This window comes from Malania oleifera, chromosome 1 (assembly GCF_029873635.1).
Source record: "Malania oleifera isolate guangnan ecotype guangnan chromosome 1, ASM2987363v1, whole genome shotgun sequence".
Classification (NCBI taxonomy): Eukaryota; Viridiplantae; Streptophyta; class Magnoliopsida; order Santalales; family Ximeniaceae; genus Malania; species Malania oleifera.
The window spans coordinates 132900359-132921417 of NC_080417.1; the positions used below are offsets into that span (position 1 = coordinate 132900359).

General features: G+C 36.0%; 1 protein-coding gene across 1 annotated transcript; it reads left to right on the forward strand.

Moving 5' to 3' along the window:
- The first annotated feature begins 1770 nt into the window (after nt 1-1770).
- Nucleotides 1771-17348, forward strand: LOC131157890 (small ribosomal subunit protein bS20c). The gene is made up of 3 exons (XM_058112342.1): nt 1771-2096; nt 2174-2340; nt 16896-17348. The coding sequence occupies exons 1-3, from the start codon at nt 1928-1930 to the stop codon at nt 17124-17126; spliced, it is 567 nt and encodes a 188-aa protein (XP_057968325.1). The 5' UTR covers nt 1771-1927; the 3' UTR covers nt 17127-17348.
- Nucleotides 17349-21059: the final 3711 nt, after the last annotated feature.

Genomic DNA, 21059 nt, shown 5'->3' on the forward strand with positions numbered 1-21059 from the left:
TGCCATTGTATGTCTAAATTAGTTAGTGTTAATCTAAATGCACTGTTAAATACATGGTTATTTAAAGGCACTGCTCTTTTGTTTTTTAAGAAGTAGAAGAATTTTCTGCTTGTAAATGGTGGAATTTTATCTCTTTCTTTGAGATAATGTTTTTATCTCATTGTATCATCTCTGTGCTCTAAACTTCATACAATTGTTGAACATTTCTTAAGTTTGTAGTCTTGCGAGACAGCATGCTTAGTTTGCATGTGGGAGTGATTTATTTTGGACATTTGTGAGGCATAGCTAAATTTGACTGTGCTTTGAGTAACTTAAGTGTTCAGGCTTTATGTAAGAGGCTATCCATTCGATTTCGTAACTAGTTGGTGTGTTTGAATAATCAAAAGAGGTTCTGTTTTGATAAATTGGGCTTTCTGGTAGTATTAAAAAAATCCTGCTGCTGGCTTTGGTGTGTTCGTGTTTGCAGCAGCTGGTTTTGATGTGTGCTGTGTTTGTTGCTGCTGTTGAAGGACTGGTTGGTTAATAATGAAGTTGAACCTTAAAATATTTTTTATGGTACTCATGACTCTTTTTTTGTTGAATATTGTTGAATATTACTGGTTAGCTTAAATTTATGAATGGATTAAACTACAACTATTACATTATTATTTTACATGAACATCCTGGCTGCAAGGACTTTCGGAAAAAGCAATTGGCATATGCAAAAATAATTGAGCATTCTCTTTGGTGCTACAATAGCCATAGTTAGCATTCATGGGCACCATCTCAAGTGACACTCCCATCATTCATTTCTGAAGACTATATTTGTAGAGGGGACTGCTTAGTTGAAGGAGGAATTGCTACTGCAGAGCAAAGTGCTACTAAAGACATGGCTTTTAGATGGAACCGGATTGTGGCATAGTTGGTTGCAATTTATTAGACCACACTCAAGCTGTCGAGCCATTACTAGCCCTAGTTAATTTCATTTCTAACTAATGATACTAATTCTCTTGTAATATTGATTTTTCTTTGTTTTTATGACAATCCAAATTTAAGGATTTTAAGATCTTTGTTGGCAAAGGATTTTAAGGATTGCGCTCACTAAACTATAATATCATACGTTAAGATTGTAAGAAAGTAATTTTATCTAAATGCACAAAAAGTATTGTAAAGTGTTTTGATTATATTATAAGAAATTAAATATTTTTAAGATTGTTATCTACTATTCTTGATTTTGGAAAAAAAAAATAAAAATACAAGAGTAATGAAAAAGGTCAGTTGAAAGTTTTTGATACAAAAATCTTGATCGTTGTAAGATAAAGTGATATACAAGGTGAAAAAAAGATTTATTATTTTTGACATGTGATCATAAATCGAAATCAGTTGTGCTTGGATTTTCATCTTATGCGTTTTATTTATTTTTTATGTTATTTTCAAAATTAATTAGCATTTTTTTAGATTTCTTACTAGTGCAATGTTTTAATTTAATTTAGTTCTAAAATATAATTTATTCCAATCATCTCATGATTTGTTTGGTATGCAGTGATTGTTCATTTCATTTTAACATATCAATATTATGTCAGACATCAACTTTAAAAATTAATTTGTTTTATTAAATTATTTATTATTTATTATTTTTGAAAGATGCCCTTCTATAGTTTCTTAAATTTTTTTTTTTATAAATTAATTAAAATATTTACGTTACTATTTATTTTATAAAAACTCATTTCTATTTGTAAGTCGTCAAATTTTGTACTACAACTATTTAAATCATAAAAATAAACATTGAGCAGATCAGCAATGTTAAATTTTATAAAAAACGATGATACGCCGTCGTTTTGAAGGAAGAACTCCCACCCTCCCCCCGGGTCCAATTCCGTGGATAACGATCGAGTAAAACCCCCAGGAGGAATGCAGATTACAGAGTAGTTCGCAGGGAGTGCGAGAGATGGCTGTATCAGCTGTTCAATCCATATATTCTTCTTGTTTGGCTCTTCCTTGCAAGCTTAGAAATCTCTCTCTTAGTAGCTATTCTTCTGCTTCTACTTGCTCCAACCCGGCCCCTTACAGGTCTCTCAGCTTCTCGGCAAACCTGTCTCACGATGTCTTCTCCAAAGGTGACGCATTGCCCCAGCCCGCCCCTTGTCACTCTCTCGTTTTGTCGGTTTTCAGTTTTTGGGTATGTGAATTTCAGGGTGTTTGTCGATGAGCACAACCCAGAAGCCAATTGGTAGCGCCGTAGTTTGCCAGGCAGCTCCAACGAAGAAAGCCGACTCGGCTGCGAAGAGAGCCCGTCAAGCTGAGAAAAGGCGCATCTACAACAAAGCTCGAAAGTCTGAAATCAGAACCCGGATGAAGAAGGTACCCCGTAATCCGGAATTTAGTATTTGAATTTATCTGTTTGTACTATACTTTCTTTTGTTTGTGAGAAAATTTAGGAACCCATTGATATGGTAAAAAAGGTTGTGCGGGGATGTGGGCGGGGTGCGAGGAATGTGAAATATTGGGTGTATTCGTAAAAATTTTCCAAGCTTCTAATAACGAATTTGTATGGAAATGCCTAGGGAATGTGGTTCATGGACTGGTGCAGCTTGCACCGTCGGTAAATGGAATAAGGATATTGGGAAACGGAGATCAGTAAAATTAAAGGGTGGTAGGAAATTAGACGAAATGAGATGGAAAGAGAGAATTGTAGGTAGATAGCAAAAGGGGTGGGGGAAGGAATTTAATTGTACTGAACTAACTGCAGGAAAATAATTGACTTAGAATGGAAATCCATACGAGCTTTTTGATCTTGAGGAAGATTCTTTACAATAAGAGCTCACCCCTCATTACTACTAATTACAATCCTTTTCTCCCAAGCTTCCTTACCTTAAGTATCCATTTGGATCAAGGATTATGCTTGGAGAAAGGAAAAGAAAAGAAAATAAGAAAGAAAAATTTATTTTCCCTTGTATTTTCCTTTTCTATGAATTACTATAAAAAAATGAAAGTTTGCTTTAATATGAATAAAAATTGAAAAAACTAAATATTAATGATGTGTAAAATTAAAATTTTGTTCATAGATTTGGTATATTTTTTATTTTCTTTTCCACTTTCCTTGATAACCAAACATGAAGATGTGGATTCTTTGATATTTTTCTTTCCTTTCCATAATATTTTCCAAGTTCCAAAAGGAGCCTAATGGAATTACATTTCCACTAAAAAAAAAAGAATCTATTTAAAGATAAAAAAGAACAGAATAAAAATTAGATAAAGAATACCAATCCTAAACAATCATGAACTCTCTTCTCCCATACGAAGTTTTTTGATTATTGAGTTTAGTATAGTCTCCTTAACTTGGCTGATATATATGCATGTTAATTAACTAATACACGCAGCCACTTGGTCGCCCTGTAATAACTTCACTCGCTGCCAAGTGCCAAGCATTAGTTGAAAAACAACCACGGTTGGCTATGTATGGATGATGGTCCAATATTGAAACTTCTTGATTGGTACAACTTGTAGTCATTTAATGTATTGAGAAAAGGATTGCTCTTTGCTTGGACAAATTCACATGTTTCATTTGCTTGAGCCATGCATTCTTCACCTTAGATCCTTGATTTATCATGGCTTTGCAAAGACCACTTTGCATTTTGCTTCCTTGGCTGATTAACTCAACCATAATCAACATGAGTCCCACTTGACCATATCTAACTATTTATTTTCTGCCAACTTTTATTAACCAAATTGGCTTCGCTCATCATGAATTCATCCTAAATAAATTCATACCACTCAAACATAAAATAAGAATTTTATTTTTTCCTTAGCTGAGTGGTCTCTTGGTTAGTCAAATGACAATACAAACAATAACATGTTGAGTGGAAGGAGTATAATTCACCTTGCAGCCTTCCCAAGGATTTGGTTGAGCCATGACTTATGATGAACTAATTCATCAAAGTTTGGCCATTTTCAGATCCCTTGAGGGGCAAATGATGAGGGGCAAGTGTTTACCCAACCATTTGGCTGGATCCAATAGCTTGAGGGGCATCAGAATTCTTCTTTGGGCATTGTTACTATGATGATTATAAGGATCTTGCACTCGTCGATTATGTTGACAATTATGAAAATCCCAAGCTTGTGATAATGGAGAGGATCATGTGCTCGCCAATTATCTTGATGAGCACAAGAATACTTAGCCCACTAACAAAGAAGATTACGAGGATCCTGTGCTTGTTATTTTCACAATGATTATGAAAATTCCAACCCAAGCTCATAAAAAATGGAGGTTTATAAGGGTTTTGCTGTTGTTGTTCATCTAAACAATTATGAGAATCTCAAGCTTGTTAAACATGGAAGTGCCATTTATGAGGGCCCCATGTTTGCGCATCCTCCATAATATTTGGATCCTAAGCATGTCAATTATGAGGGCCTCATTCCCTATATAGAGGCTTCAATGATTGAAGAAACTGCATATTTAAATGAAGGTAAGTTTGTTGGAAAACCAATGATAATGAGCTATGTGAGGGGTTTAGAACCCAAATAAGGATGATTGAATTGTGCATATGACACCTAATAGGTTAAATAAGCTTTGAGAGGACATCTCTTAATCTTCCTTGACAGTTAGGTAAAGAGATGGGGGGCATTGTTTGTACCATTATTTGGTTGAGGAGATCAATTGGAAGAGGAAAAAGTAATGAAATTTATTGCTTATTATGGCCAAATGGTATAAGTTCATGTTGAACCAAGCCATTTGGGAGAATACACTTGGAAAAAAAATAAATAGTAAAATATGGCCAAATAGGACTCATGTTTTTCATGGCTGAATTAACCTATCAAGGAAACGAAATGCTAAGAGACCAAAATTGCGTGTAGAAATAGATTTTTCCAAAGCAATGGCAAAGCAAAGATCTGCATGAGGAATGCATGACCCATGAAATGAACCATGTGAATTTGGTTAGGAAAAGTGTAATCCTTTTCTCAATAGATCAATTGAATGCAAATGTTATCCATCAAGTAGGGCCACAAATGAGCCAAACCGTTCGTGAGCTACTCAGTGCTCGGCTTGATAATGACTCGTTCGAGTGTGTTCATTAAGATAAATGAGCCAAGGTTGAGCTTAGATTTAAAGTTTGAAAACTAAAAGAGCCGAACTTGAGCGAGATGATACTCTACTTGCCAAGTTTGCGAGTCGCTCATTTAACTAGGTTGCAAGTTGGCTTATTTAAAAACTCAAACTAGGCTTGTTTAATAGGCTTCCAAGTTAACTAGTCAAAATTTATTCGCTTGCTTGCTCATTAAGAGGCTCATTAATTTATATATTTCGTTTGTAGTTCATTTTAAATTGACAACATTTCAAAAGTATTTTATGCCTAGCGATTACTAATTAGTAATTACATATTTTTATTATCTTTTAGAACTTATTTCAGATTGTAGGAACACAAATTATAATATTACATTTATGTTTTAAATAAACTAAATTATTTATTTGTTTAAACTCCGCCCGTGATGCACTTAATGTCCTAATTTTTTCACACACAACCGGTCCCAAGCCCGGATAAAGGAGGAGGGTTGCGTTAGGTAGTTGACGGCCAGCGTAAAATTTGTTAGATCACTATGATATGAATCCTTACTGAATATTTGTTGGGGCGTGCCCTACGAGTGACGCGTTGCACTTGAAGCACCCGGGTGTAGTGAAAAGTGGGCAAAAGTGAGCTAGGTAGTCGCCCCAAAGCGACGCGCCGTGTCGGCGTCCGGTTACGGTGTCAAATATGCGAGGGTTCTTGCATTATTCTGGACGTGGGCAGGTAAAGACGTTAGTTAAGGAAGCTAAGATTAGATTAGCAACTTGGAATATAGGGACACTTACGGGTAAAAGTATGGACATTGTGGATACAATGATTAGAAGAAGAATTAATATAATTTGCTTTCAAGAAACTAAGTGGGTGGGGGAGAAAGTTAGAGAAATCTATAAATCAGGATTTAAACTTTGGTACACTAGAAAAGAAAAAACATAAGAATGGAGTAGACATTATTATAGACAAAAACTTAAAAGATAGCGTTGTGGATGTAACTAGAGTAAGGGATAGAATTATAAAAATCAAGATGGTATTAGGATGAGATAATAAATATCATTAGTGCTTATGCTCCTCAAGTTGGCTTAGTAGAAAATCTTAAGAGACAATTTTGGAAAGATATGGATAGTATTATACAAGGCATACCAGGGACTGAGAAAATATTTATAGGAGGAGATCTGAATGGACACGTTGGAAGAGATAATAAAAATTATGAGAGGATACATAGAGGATATGGATATGGAGACGAAAATGAGTCTGGGGAGATGATCTTAGATTTTGCTATGTCATATGATTTTAGTATAATGAATACTTGCTTTAAGAGAAAAGAACACTTAATAACCTTTAAAAGTGGACGAAATAGAAGTCAAATAGAATTTTTTTTTTAAATAGGAGAGTAGATCGTTTATCATGCAAGGATTGTAAAGTTATTCCAGGTGAAAGCCTAACCACACAACATAAAGTCTTAGTGTTAGATATATGTATTAAAAAATGGAAGAAAAAAGGATAAAATAAACCAGTGTAAGAGAACTAGATGATCGAACCTAAAAGGAGAAAATATAATAAAATTTAAAGATAAAATGATCAAAGATGGGGATTGGACCATAGAGGATGGGATAGATACAAATACTCTTTGGAATAGATTAGCTAGCTCTATTTAAAAGATAGCAAAAGAGATTTTAGGTGAATCAAGGGGAAGATTCTTGAATAGCAAAGAGAGTTGGTGGTGGGATAAAGATGTACAAAAAATCATAAAGACAAAAAGAATTTGGTATAAAACGTGGAAAAAATGTAGAAACAGAGATAACTTTGAAAAATACAAGGAGGAAAGAAAAGATGCAAAAAAGGCCGTTAGTGAAGCTAAATATAGATCATTTAATAGTTTGTATGATAGATTAGGTACAAAAGAAGGGGAAAGAGATATATTTAAACTTGCTAAAGTTAGAAAAAGGAAGAGTAAGGACTTAGGAAATGTAAAATGTATAAAAAGTGAGGATGATATTGTCTTGGTTAAGGACGAAGATATTAAAGAAAGTTGGCGAAGTTACTTTAGTAAGTTGTTTACCGAAAACCAAATAGAAGACTTAAACTTAGAATTGTCAAATGAGGAAAAGATTAAAAATATAAGATTTATTTGCAAAATTAGAGTTAATAAAGTTAAGTTTGTATTAAAAAAGATGAAAAATGGGAAAGCTATGGGAGTTGATAACATCCCAATTGAAGTTTGGAAATGCTTGGGTGATAACGGAATTATATGGTTAAGTAATTTATTTAATACAATTGTAAAAACTAAGAAAGTGCCATATGAATGGAGGAAAAACACTTAAATACCTATATACAAAAATAAAAGAGATATTCAAAATTGTAATAACTATCGTGGAATTAAACTTATGAGTCATACGATGAAATTATGGGAAAGAGTAGTTGAACAAAGATTAAGGTTAGAAATGAAGATCTCAGAAAATCAATTTGGTTTTATGACTGGGGGATCTACCACAAAAGCTATTTATCTTTTAAGAAGATTAATTGAAAAGTTTAGGGAAAAGAAGAGGGACTTGCATATGATATTTATTGACCTTGAGAAAGCATATGATAGGATACCTAGGGAAGTTCTATGGTGGGTTTTAGAAAAAAAAGGTGTATGTTGTAGATATACCATTGTCATTAAGGATATGTACGATGGAGTAATGACTAGTGTAAGGACTATAGATGGAGAAACTAGAGAATTTCCAATTACCATAGGTGTACATCAAGGATCTGCTTTAAGTCCTTATCTTTTTGCTTTCTTGATGGACCAATTGACTAAGAGTATTGAAAAGGAGGTTCCATGGTGTATGTTGTTTGCAGATGATATTATATTAATTGATGAAACTAGGGATCAAGTAGAGACTGAGTTAGAATTATGGAGAGAAGCTTTGGAATCTAGAGGCTTTAGGATAAGTAGAAATAAAACAGAATATATGAAATGTAATTTTAGTAATGATAGGAGGAATATTGGAGACAAAGTTAAACTTGATGATGAAGAAATAAATATCATTTGTTTCGATATCTTGGATCTATTATGCAAGCTGAAGGAGAAATTGAAGATGATGTAATGCATAGAGTTAAAGCAGGTTGGGCATAATGGAGAAGTGTTTCAAGTGTGTTATGTGATCATAGAATACCCTTAAAATTGAAAGGGAAGTTTTATAGGACAACTATAAGACCAGCTATGTTATACGGATCGGAATGTTGGACGATGAAGAAACATAATATCCAAAAAGTAAAAGTTGCCAAGATGAGAATGCTTAGATGGATGAGTGGTATAACATTGAAAGATAAATTAAGGAATGAACATATTTTTGGTAAGTTAGGTGTAGCTCCTATAGAAGATAAGATAAGGGAGGGACGACTCAGATGGTATGGGCACTTGCAACGTAGGCCACATAGTGCACCTGTGAGGAAGAGTGACTTAGTTACTGTGGGGGGCAGTAGAAGGGGTATAGGGGTAGACCTAAAATGACTTGAGAGGAGATAGTTAATAAGGATTTAATATCCTTGAATCTATCAAAAGAAATGGTCCATGATCGCATAAATTGGCGGAATATGATTCATATAACCGACCCCACTTAGTGAGACTAAGGCTTGGTTTTGTTGTTATTGTTTATTTGTTTACATTAATGAGTAGTTTTAGGTTTAATTTAAGGCTCATTAATGTATAACTAAAATTTTTATGGGATTAGAGGTGGCTCCTTTAGGCTCGTTTAAGACAACTATTATTCCTTGTATAATTTTATTCTGCTTTTATATTTTTCTTTAATGGAGTCCCTATTTGAGTGGAATGCGATTCTGGGATGGTAAAAACTCTTATGAGATGAGGATTGCATGTAAGTAAAGGGTCTCATTGGTAATGGTTTTCCTCAAGATCAAAACACCCATATCAGTTAAATTTTATTTCAATTATTTTCTTGCAATTAGTTTACTGCAGTTAAATTCCTTAATTTTTATAATATTGTCTAGTTCTCATCCTCTTCTTGCTACCTCCCTACAATTCCCTCTCTCTCAACAATTTCTATCTTCATTCATGTTTCACATATTCTTGTTCAGCTCACTGAGGATATGACATGGTTTCTAGTCACTAAATTGAATTTCCATAAATATTCCCAATTCCCAGTTTGAGAAAATTTTTATTAGAAACTGTTAGATCACCGCTTTACCTAAAAGCTTAAGCTATTAGGTTGTGTGCCAACAATGTATATCAAACTTTAACACTCCCTCACACGTGCAGCTTGACAACACGTGGAGAGATAAACCGACAATAAATATCCATTACAAGGATTACAATTATTATTTTTAAAACACCACATAGTAAACACAGGCAACAAGACTAGAACCCAAGACCTCCTAGTAACCAGCTCTAATACCATGTTAGATCACCACTTTACTTAAAAGCTTAATCTCTTAGGTTGAAGGCCAACAATGTATATCAAGCTTTAACAGAAACAGTATATTGGCATGCCTGGTGGGACTAGCATGGTGCAAAATATTAGGAATGAGAATAAGAATTTAGCCTCCAGGGACTCTTGGGGCCCCTCATGGAAGAGGTGCGGGCTAGTCAACATTGTTTGTGCCCTCAACTGCCTCACTGATGGTATTGCAGGGATGGTCATGACCCAGTTGTGGATGTCATTCACAGTGGTAAGGTTTCACACCCAAGTTGGCTGAACCATCACTTACGATCGAGACTAATGTGTCTGGTGCCTATCATCCTTAAATTTCTTTTGGGGCAAAACCTAAAGGGTTATCTCATTCACATATTGCCTCCCCAAGAATTTGGCCAAACCTTCACTCATGGTTGAATTGATCTATTTTTGTTTGGCCATCCTCAAATTCTTCAAAGGTAGACCTCATGTGGCTAATGTTTCCTATGCCGCTTGGCCAAGGGGCACCAATATTCTTCTTTGGGCATCACTGACGATTGTGAGGGTACTACACTCACTAATTATCTTGACGATTATGAGAATTTATCTTATTATGGGTTGTGCAAATACATGAAATTAGTTCATTGGATTGGAATCGAGGACAGTCATCAGTAATCATGAGATTTCTTTACTGAAGTCATTTCTCCAGTGCCATATAAATGTTTGAAAATGCAGTTTTGTTGAAATTATACGAAGCCTGTGTAAGTGAAGGTTCTAAAACCCTATATAGATGAGGTTTGTGTGTGTGTGAGTGTGGCATTTGATGGTGTAATGCAGCTGAATTGTTGATTTTACGAACTGATCTTCAGAAAAGAAGAGTCTATGTATTCAAGTCTATTAGAATTTGAATGAAATTGTCAGCACACCGCTCGTAATGTAGCTGTTATGCTATGTTGCTAAATCATGCAGAATAGTAGAAGAGGATTCATGTAGCCAACCCCGCGGAGTAGGACTTAAGGCTTAGTTGTTATTGTTGACGTTGTTATAAGAGTTGAAGGACTTTAGGCACTCGCAATGAACAGAGATCAGTGTCAACTGCGGTCAGCTGTCTCTTTCACACAATGAATAATCTTTATATTTAATTTAGAGGATGAATATTCAGCCTATATTCTAAATATTAGATATATTATGCTGATTTGAGCCAATGTCTCTTGAGTTCAGCCTCTACTTATGTGCAGGTGAAATGATTCTAGCAATGAAAAGACAATTTTCCTAAGGAGGCTTGTATGCTAGTTCTGACGATGGTAAGCTCTCAGTAAAGTTACTTTGCAATTCTATGATGATGGAAAGAGGGAAATCAATTTCCTAGTTAGTTTGAAATTAGCTATTATTTCTCTTAGAGCTTTAGAAGTGTCAGGTCTTTGGAGTTGGCTTCCTTAGCTGGGTTTGGCATTCTTAAGTGTCACTTTTCTTATTTAGGAGTTCCTTTGCTGGGTAAAATTAGGTCTGTTGGGTTATTGGATCCAGTATTGGGGAAGTGCTTTATTTTCACTAAGTGGTTGTATCACGCGTATCTAGGCTTGTCTCTCTAGTATCCCTCTTTCTTATTTATTTGTTTTTTAGAATCCCGGTTGAGGTAGCCAGTAAAATTGAGAAAGAGAGATTTGTTTTGGTCAGGGGTAGGGGAGAAGAGAGATCATTTGGTAGTTGGCAGGATTTGTGTAGATCTGGGTTGGAGGGTTGTTAGGGCCTTGGAAATTTGGTGTCTAAAAACACTGCCTTGTTGGGTAAATGGCTGTTGAATTTTCCTTTAGAGGAGAACTCTCTTTAGCTTAAAGTTATAAAAAATAAATTTAGCTTACATTTTAATGCGTTAGGGGAATTTTAAGAGAGTAAGCTTTTCGGATATGCAGCGCAATTGGCGATATGTGTTGGTTTGATATTGTGGGCTGGAATATTTTGTTTGTTTTTATTTTTCTTTCTTGTATATATATATATATTTTTTTTTGTATTTTTATCTAGTTTATCCCAGATTTTGTTGAGGAGGTGTCTTATTCTCCTGGCTCCAGATTCTTAATCTATTCTTCTCTTGCTGTAAAAAAATAATTTTTTAAGATGTTCTATGGAGAGTCCTTGGAAAAGTAGTGCTCATATTTATCATTTGATTATTTCTTATTTAAAATATGTTGTGGTAATAGGTCTTGGATCCTCTTTCGGGAATCATGTGCTTTCTTCTTCATTCCCTTGTTTATATTCTCTTTTTAGTGCATAATAATGTCATTACTGCCTCCTATAATTCAAATGCACTTATCTTTCTTTGAGCATTTAACCAAAATTTTTCAATCCATTCCACTTCATTGTTTCATCTGGAAAGGTATCGTCTCCTCTCAGAGAAGACGACTTTGTTGGTTGGTCTTAATAGAGTTAGTACCAACAATCTGCTGCAACCGTAGGATGCCTTTGGAGGCATTATCTTCAGATGTTTGTTTCTTGTGTTTTGATAGCTCAGAATCTACTTTGCATCTATTTTTGTGTTGCCCTTTCTCTTAGGGGATCTGGAAGAGGATATTTGCTGTTTTTGGGGAGATTTGAGTTTGGGCAGATTCAATGGAGAAACTATTACATTTCTCTTTTATAGGTTTTGGGAAGAGTCATGATGGTTTAGCATTGTGGACTTGTGGCATCTTTGCAGTTTTATGGGGAATTTGAATGGAAAGGAATGCTCTTATATTTTTGGGAAAAGGAGTTCTAATATTTTACTTTGGGACAGAATTTAGTGCTTGGCTTCTCTCTGGTCGCACCTGGCAGTTTTAAAGGGGTGCCTTTCTGGGATCTTCAGAAAGATTAGAAGACATGTTTATTTTGATTGTTTTTCGCCTAATTTGATTCTTCTTTTAATAGGAGGATCTTTTCTCCTTTTTGTACATTCTTTCCTCTTCAATGTCAATTGGAATTTCCTTTTATATTTACTTAGGAGAATGGGATTTGGGGATCTTTGTTGCAGCTGGATTGCACAATGCATCAAAACTCCAAGTTTCCTGGCAGTTTTAAAGGGGTGCCTTTCTGGGATCTTCAGAGTGATTAGAAGACATTTTTATTTTGATTGTTTTTAGCCTATTTTGATTCTTCTTTTAATGGGAGGATCTTTTCTCCTTTTTGTACATTCTTTCCTCTTCAATGTCAATTGGAATTTCCTTTTATATTTACTTAGGAGAATGGGATTTGGGGATCTTTGTTGCAGCTGGATTGCCCAATGCATCAAAACTCCAAGCTTCTCAGTACTTATAAATAGCTGTCTATTTGACTTCTTTTGCTCCTTTAGAGGATTGAGGCCAGGGGATCGCCTGTCCCCCTTTTGGTTTATCTTGGCGATGGGGGTGTTAAGCCTCATGTTGATGGAAGCTACTAAAGGAGGGCATTTTAAAGGTCTCAAGGGGGCAAAAATGGAAAGTTTGTGGAAGTTTCATATCTTCTCTTCGCAGGTGATACCATCATTTTTTGCGAAGACAGCACCCTTAATATCCTTTGATGCATTTTGGTAGGGTTTGAGGCTGTCTTTGGCTTGAAAGTGAACCTTGGAAAAAGTGAGCCCATTCCGATTGGTGATGGCACAGTGGGGAGCTTTCCTCACTGGTCTTCTGGGTTGTAAGATGGGAACCTTCCCCATTAGTTACCTCGGACTCCCTTTTGGAGACAAATTCAAAGATAAAGGAGTGTGGGACCCCATTGTTGAGAAGTGTGAAACAAGATTGGCAGGCTGGAAAGGGAAATTCTTGTCAAAAGGTGGTCTCTACCACTCTTATCAAGAACACTTTGACAAGCCTTCTCGACTACTACACGTTCCTCTTTCCCTTACTGGCGTTAGTTGCTAGGAAATTGGAGGGAATTCAAAGTAGAATTCTTTGTGGAAGCTTGGGGGAGGAGTTTAAATTTCACCTCATTAAATGTGGGATGGTCAAACAACCTTTTCATTGGGAGGTTTGGTTGAGATCCCTTCGCACATTCAACAAAACCCTTCTCAGGAAATGGTTGTGGATGTTCATGAAGGAGAATGATCACCTTTGGTGGGGAATCATCGCTTCTAAATGTGGGTTTGAGCATAATGAATGGATCACCCATACTAGCAAAGGAAACTTTGGAGTGGGAGGGTTGAAATTCATCAGGAAAAGCTGAGATGACTTCTTCCCCTGTGTCAGATTTCAAGTGGGGAATGGGGACAATGTTTACTTTTGGCATGATGCCTGGGTCTGGCGCAATGTATCTGAGAGCTGCATTCGTCTATAGTTTGGCCTGTGACAAGGATACCCTCATCAATCATGATCTTGAAATCTCAGATCAGGGGATCTTTTGGAATATTCCCTTTACAAGAAATGTGGCAGATTGGGAACTATGTGCTCTCCCTTGACATTTACTGCAATCTCTTTAATTTCCGGTACCAAAACATCCCCAACGAAGCAAAATGGACTTTGGACGGTAATGGCGTCTTCACTGTCAGATCTTTCTACAGGAAGCTATCTCCAGTGGGAACAAATTGCAACAAACTCACTTGGATTCATATTTGGAAGAAAGCAGCCCCTTCAAAGGTCGCCTTTCTTGCCTGGGAGGCAACACGTGGAAAAATTTTAACCTTGGAGAACTTGCAGAAAAGGCTTTGTATGGCTGTTTCAGGATCAGTCAACCACATCCTTCGTCACTGTCCCTGGACTAGATATCTGTGGAATATGGCTCTGTCCCTGACCAGACATCAGTGTGTTGCTGCCAACTCTGTGAGAGGGGAGCTTTGGGCTTGGAAATGCATAAGAGCCAACTAGGAGAAGAGAAAGGCTTTGAATCTGATTCCTCTTGCCATTTTTGGTGTGCTTGGAAAGAAAGGAAGAACTTTCTAATATTCAATTACTTCAGTGTTGCAAAGAGCAGTAGGTTGCTGATGTTTCAAGCTGGCACAGTGGGCAAATTGTGAATCATAATGTAATTCTTTGATTTGTGGACACCTTGCAAGATGGTTGGCTGCTTGCACCCTGGGTTGTGGATGCCCAGCTAATAATAGTTCTTTCATTGATTAAAAAAAAACTTGTTTATTTAAAGGGCCCAACAACTTTGTAAAATAATTAGCACATTTAATTGTTGTTTTTCGTTTGTGATTTATATAATTTAATTGTGTAAGAATAATAATAATGTAGTTATGTTTCCCCCATTCAAATTTTTTCTTAAAAAAAAGAAATTTGTAAATTTTTTAATTTTTAGTTCTTTAATTTTGTATATACATTGTCCTATTCATTTACTTTTCAAATTGTTAAAACAATGAAATGATTTTTTAAAAATATAGGTGGGGCACTGTAGTTATTCTTATAACTTCACTTATATATGTATGAACTATGAACTATAATGTGATTTATGCTTTTCTATATTCTATATTCCATCCTAAGTAAATTCAAAAAATACTATGATCTGACATAGCATATCAACTAATGAACCCAAATATGTGGTTCATGCGCACTGCTATCCAAAATGGTGTACTAAATAAGCCTACCCCCCAAGAATCACATATATCTTTTCCATACCCCTACCACAACCCGAAACACACCGCATTCCAAGTAACTATGAACTAGCACCTCTCTCCATTTGACGACAGCACCCTGCAAAAATAGCCCTTGATGCGTAGTCATGGTGATAAGAGTGCTCAAACCCCTCCCCTTTTAACCCCACTTCTCTGAAATATTGCACCTGGCAGACTTGTAAGTGACACCGCACCGTCCTTCACAAAAGAACCTTCAACCTTCAACATTGATATATGCGTGTTTTTTTTGGTTTTTGCAGTTATCTAGCCTCTAACTCCCTTGTATTGGCTGTGATTCATTGACAAAGCTGATCTCTTCAATGTTTTTGCTGTTTTTTCTTTTTCTCTCGTGTACATCCTGTGTAATGAGCTTCTACCCCATGCAATCATTCGTGCTACACCTACATCTATAATGAAAAAAAAGAGGTCTGTGATGTCTATTGATGTTGTTATGAACATTTCTGAAAGGGTTCCCATGCTTTTTATTTTTTTGGGAGGTGGGGTGGTGGTGTTAATTAGCATTATAATTATAATTGATGATGAATCGACAGTTACAATAAGAACATTACATGAGGCTCAATTTGAAACCTACTAATTTTTCATTGAAATTGTTTGTATATGAATTCGGAGCTCATCTTTGTTTGATTGCTGACTAGATATGAAATAATTGTAGGACTTTTTTTTTTTTTTTTCCTTTTGATAACATCAGAAAGTATATTGGATAGAAAGAAGAAAAGGTGCAATGTGCGGGGACAAGGAGTCCACCATGTAAAAATAAAAACAGAAAACAAAGAAACACAAGATCCAAAATAGAACTAAAAGAAATTAACTGAGAAACCCCCTTTCAAACCCTTTTTGTCATAATTTACCGAACTCTTCAAACTCGCTAATTCCCTTTAACCCTTCACCTTTCAACTTTTGCCACCATCCAAACGCACTAGATGTCCTCCAATGTCACTCATCTTTAAATCCATTTTATCCATAAGAATTTGAGCTTCTAACTCCTCCATTGAAATCTCCTCCACTGGTGCAGGTAAATTTCTCCCTATGCTGAAACTTATTCACTAACCCGTCATTATCAAAAATAGAAACTCCCTCCAGACCTTCCAACCAGCCTTTTGGGGGGGCGGGGGGTTGAAAATAAGAGAAATCCCCCTATATCAATGCAGGAGTTAGAAACGTCCTATATTGTTAACTAATCTCATCCTACAAAAACCACCCCCCAAAAAAAAAAAATCAAATCGAAATCGCTATTATTGCCCCTTTTTGAATCTGAAAAATCCCTCCATTTCTTTACCTCCTTACCTTTTCTAATCTCATTAGAACCTCCGACATTCTTCTCAACTTGAGGAACTTCCACAATATTGAACCTCTCCTTTAGAATCTCTCCTTAGTACCATTGTCGGCGACTCACCAGGATTTTCTCTCTTATCTTCAAATATCTTCTTCATTTCAGCACCCAAACAAGCTGCCTTGAGAGGCACTATGTGAATAGATTCAAAATTGACACTCTTGATATGTGCACATGCCGTGAACCACATTTATCAAAGGTAAAAGGTAGCCTGTTAATGCTAGTTAATGGCTTTAGAAGGATGAAGGATATGTATAGATTCCAGTACAAGATTTTGGTTGTATTTTTGACTGATATATATATTGATAGGCTTAAAGGTAGAAACTAGATTTATGTTGCTGAAATAGTGTGAAAATATGGCAGTCACTGCATCTGTCATATTCTGCTTGCATAGACATTCATGATATCATTTTCACCTTAAACAATGGAAGAGGGAAGCTTGTGTGTGGCTCAAGGAAATCTATTCAACGACCCACCAAAAAGCAGTAATAATGGCACTTTGTTTTAAGGCCAAATATTTTTTCTCTGAAAACTATGCTACCCATTTTTGATAGGCTTTGGAAGCATTGGATGTGCTGAAGAAGAAACCTGATGCGCAAGCTGAAGAAGTACTTCCAATCGAGAAACTGATTGGTGAGGCATATTCTGTCATTGACAAAGCCATAAAAGTAGGAACCTTACACAGGAATACTGGCGCACGCAGAAAATCACGGCTTGCTAGAAGAAAGAAGGCAGTGGAGATCCATCATGGCTGGTACACCCCTGCTCCCACGGTGAATGCCTAATGGCATTGCTCTTTTGGGCCAGATTTAACAGTGCAGACATGGGAAAAAAAAAATCTATTTTCACTTTCCAGAGAATGATAGCCGTGTCATTTTTGTTGGAACTGTTGTACTCCATTCATAATTTCAGTGTTCATGTAATCCACACTTCTATTGTTTGTTTGTTTGTCTGTATATTTGGCATTCCAATTTTTTTTACTGAATTTGAGTTCTCTTTGGTCGAAAGAGTAAAAATGGCCATTACTTATTCTAATTAGACAACCAAGGCTTCTTATAGGGAAATTACAGGTTGTCCCTGAGGACTAGCTTAGTGTCCTTGGCGGTTCTCTCAGACTGATCAATGAGTGCTAACTTCTTGTGATGTTAGTTGTGAGACCTGCAATTTGTCAGATCAGTGTAATCCAAGGAGACATTCATCAAGGGAAAAGAAAAGGCACACAAGAAAAATGCAGAGTCGGGAAGACTGGATGGAATTTATTCATCCCCACTCTCTCTCTCTCTCTCTCCCCCCCCCCCACTGTAGATCAGTAGATAAGATCCAATAAAGCAAGACATTGTCTTTTTCTTCAATTCTACAGCAAATCGGTCGATTTCCTTCGATTAACTTTGTAGATCCATCAATTTCTTTGATCCCCTCTCCCACCTCCCTCCACCATACCAGAGGGCATGCAACTCACGATATATTTGTTGATTCCCTTCAATTTCCGCGTCTTTTCTTGGACCAAAGCCTTAACTTAATCATTTGACTACATAACAGGGGATCAACTTGAAACAGATAGAAGTGTGATGTTGGCACCTTGCAGCAAATCAATTATGTTCATTTTCTTGTGCACTCGTTCTACTCCCTCGTGCAACCAATAGAGAAGCGAGCAAAGTTCCAACGGAAGGTATTTACTTTTATTTTTCCTGATTCTATGGCTTAAGTTGATGACATATACCATAATGACAATTGCTTGATTGTTCTGCAAGTTTTTTTTTTTCCTTATATTCTTTTTTTCCATCTGGAATGATGTTATTTTTTAGAGTTAGGGATATTGGAATTTTCTTCTGCATGGTGGTTGCATGATTTTCCAAGAACATGTGCATGCTAAAATGGAGTTTTATGGTTGAGGATTAAATGAGTTGTCTTGAGATCGCCCTGCCTAATATAACTGGTTAATTTTTTTTTATCAACGATATTCTTCTTGTAAGGGGGTGTGGTTTGGATGGTTTGATGTTTCATAAACTGTTTGCTATGGCATAAAAATATTGATAATTTAATAATTAAGACATTGCATTTTAGTTTGTTTGGACAGAATTTTATGCTGGTTCTTCTTGTTTATTGGTATAGGAAAAGACTTTGCTTTGTTGATGGACTGTATTTTACTTGGTTAATATAGTATTTATAGTTTGCTTGGTATTTAGTGAACTGGTTGATATTTGGATATTTAATGGAAAAGAATTTAATGTTTGTGTCTTTGTTGTTGGTTAAGAACACTGTATTTGAAGTGTGTAGATCTGTTGATTAACTTCCAGCAAGGTAAACAGCTCCACCTCGATTTTAGACATGTACATTGTTTAGCTTATAATTTATTGATCGTGCTGGAATTTCTTTTTGCTTTTTGTGAATATGAAGCTATGTTTGATTGTATTATCGTGTTTGCTGTGTTTTATTTCTCTGTATGATTCTATTAATGATTTTTTTAGCAGTGTTAAGGCTTGATATGCATTGATGACTCAACCAAAATGCTTAAGCTTTGAGGTAAACTGTGATGTAACAAAGCGTGTTTTTTGCTGTTTTCATTATTCGAAGTTGAATTGATTTTTTTTTTTCTCACCAAACTCAGTTTTTTCTTTTTTGATAGCAAAAGAAAATTTTATTCATAGGAAGAGAATTCACACAAGGGAGAGTGAGACTTCTCCCCCAAAAGGCCTGGAATTATCCAGTAAAACCAGCTAAAAAATACCAAAAAATAATAAATCAGCAATCTTAAATGTTCCCCCAGTTTCTATGCAACTTGTGGAAACTAATTCCTCTGAAAAAACCCAAACTAGCCACCACAGAGAGGCCAACTGCTGAATTTTTGCCCAAACCAGCACCCCATTCAATTTCTTCCCCCATTGAATATCCTTGCATTATGCTCCAATCTTAACCCCATAAACTCTGAATAGTCTACACTTCCATAGGACTGCCTTCTCCTTTCTCCTGCCAAAGCCTTTGAACCGAAGAAGGGCAAACCTAGCTCTTTCCAGAAATACCAAAAAGCATATTCTAAAATTCTCCAAGAATATTTCACAGTGCAAAAGAAGATGAGAAATCGTCTCTGAATTTTTGTAACAGAGCACACACGCATAGGGATAGAGGGCCTTCAAATGGTTCCTAATGTGCAGTAAGTTAATATTAATTTTGTTGAGCACAACCAACCAAGTGAAGGACTTAATTTTAGGACCCTTAGCCTTCTCGATGAAACAATAGAGTGGGAAGGAAGAATTAGAGAGTCAAGAATTCAAAAAAAGATCTACAAGAAAAACACACTTGATTGATCTAAAGACAAGGACTGAACATTCCTCCCCGATGAAAGATTACTCTCAGTGAATAAAGATAATAAAGAAGATAGCTAATATAAATATTTATAGCCTGCCGTATAATATCTTAACATTAAATTAACCTTTTTAGGTCAAATTTATTATTAAATATATCATAGCTATTCGATAAAATATTAAGTTAATAGCAATAAAATATTATCAATAATTTAAATATATCCATCTCCCTATCATTAAAAGGTCTCCTAAAATGAAGATACTCAAATTCCCACAAAGAAAGATATAGCTCTAAAAAAAGAAGAAGAAGAAGAAGGGAGAATACGAGGGAATGAATTGGATGAGGATGCATATCCAGCCAAGGGTAGTGGACCTTGCTTATAACTAGTGGAGGATGGTGTCACAATGAGGACTGCCATTTAAAAAAAAAAAAAAAAAATTCACTTGAGTTCGCATTGGACTGCAATATGTGTAGTGATTAGAGTTGCAAAATACTATTCTTAAACCAAGCAGATTTAAAGACTAAAACCACTATGGTGTAATTTTCCAAATATTATTGAGGGTCTTTGACAATAATTTTGAATTTTAATGTGTAATTTGTTCAAATTGTTATGTTTGTGCCTTGGTTTTGCCTACTCACATTTATTTATTTATTTATGAAGGGGAGTTCAGGTGCAACGGTAAGGTTGTCGCCGTGTGCCCTAGAGGTCACGGGTTCAAGGTGTGGAAATAACCTCTTGTAAAAATGTAAGATAATGTTGCGTACTATAGACCCATTGTGGTCCGCCCTTTCTCAGACCCCACATACGTGGGAGCTTTGTGCATCGGGTTGCCCCCCTATGATAAACAAATTAGAAAGGGAAAGGAAAAGAAAGAAGAAAAGACCCGCCGGGGGGGGGGGGGGGGGGGTGGAGAGGAATAAGTAGTCCTCCCTTTACATTGATAGAAACTAGTTACAATGAAAGCAACCTACACAAAGAACGGCCAACCAATCTTGCCACAAATCTTTTGGAGAAACATGACGAAAAAAAACCATTTGTGGATACCTATAGCGACGTAAGATATACCACTCCACTCCAAAGCAAATTGTTAGTAGTAGGTACACCTTTGAATATTCTAGCATTCCTTTCCAACCAAACACACCAAATAATAGTCATAACGAATCAACACCATAGAGTTTCCCTGTTCTTTCCTTCACCAAAGCCCCTAAAAATAATGGTATAAAAGGCTTCAAAGTGTATGGACAGATCCAATTTTCACCATATAGACCACAAAACTTATTCCAAATAGCCACCTGAAAGGGCAATGAAGAAAAAAAGATTTGCATGAGTCTCTTCACTCTTTATACAAAGGACTCAAATGTTGGGGGACAGGGTCTTATTAGGTCTTCTTTTTTGAAGCAGATCATTGGTATTA

Coding starts and splice junctions, on each gene's coding strand:
- LOC131157890 (XM_058112342.1), top strand. CDS start 1,928: ATGGCTGTATCAGCTGTTCAATCCATATATTCTTCTTGTTTGGCTCTT. Junction 2,097..2,173: donor TCACGATGTCTTCTCCAAAG/GTGACGCATTGC, acceptor TGTGAATTTCAG/GGTGTTTGTCGATGAGCACA. Junction 2,341..16,895: donor TCAGAACCCGGATGAAGAAG/GTACCCCGTAAT, acceptor CATTTTTGATAG/GCTTTGGAAGCATTGGATGT.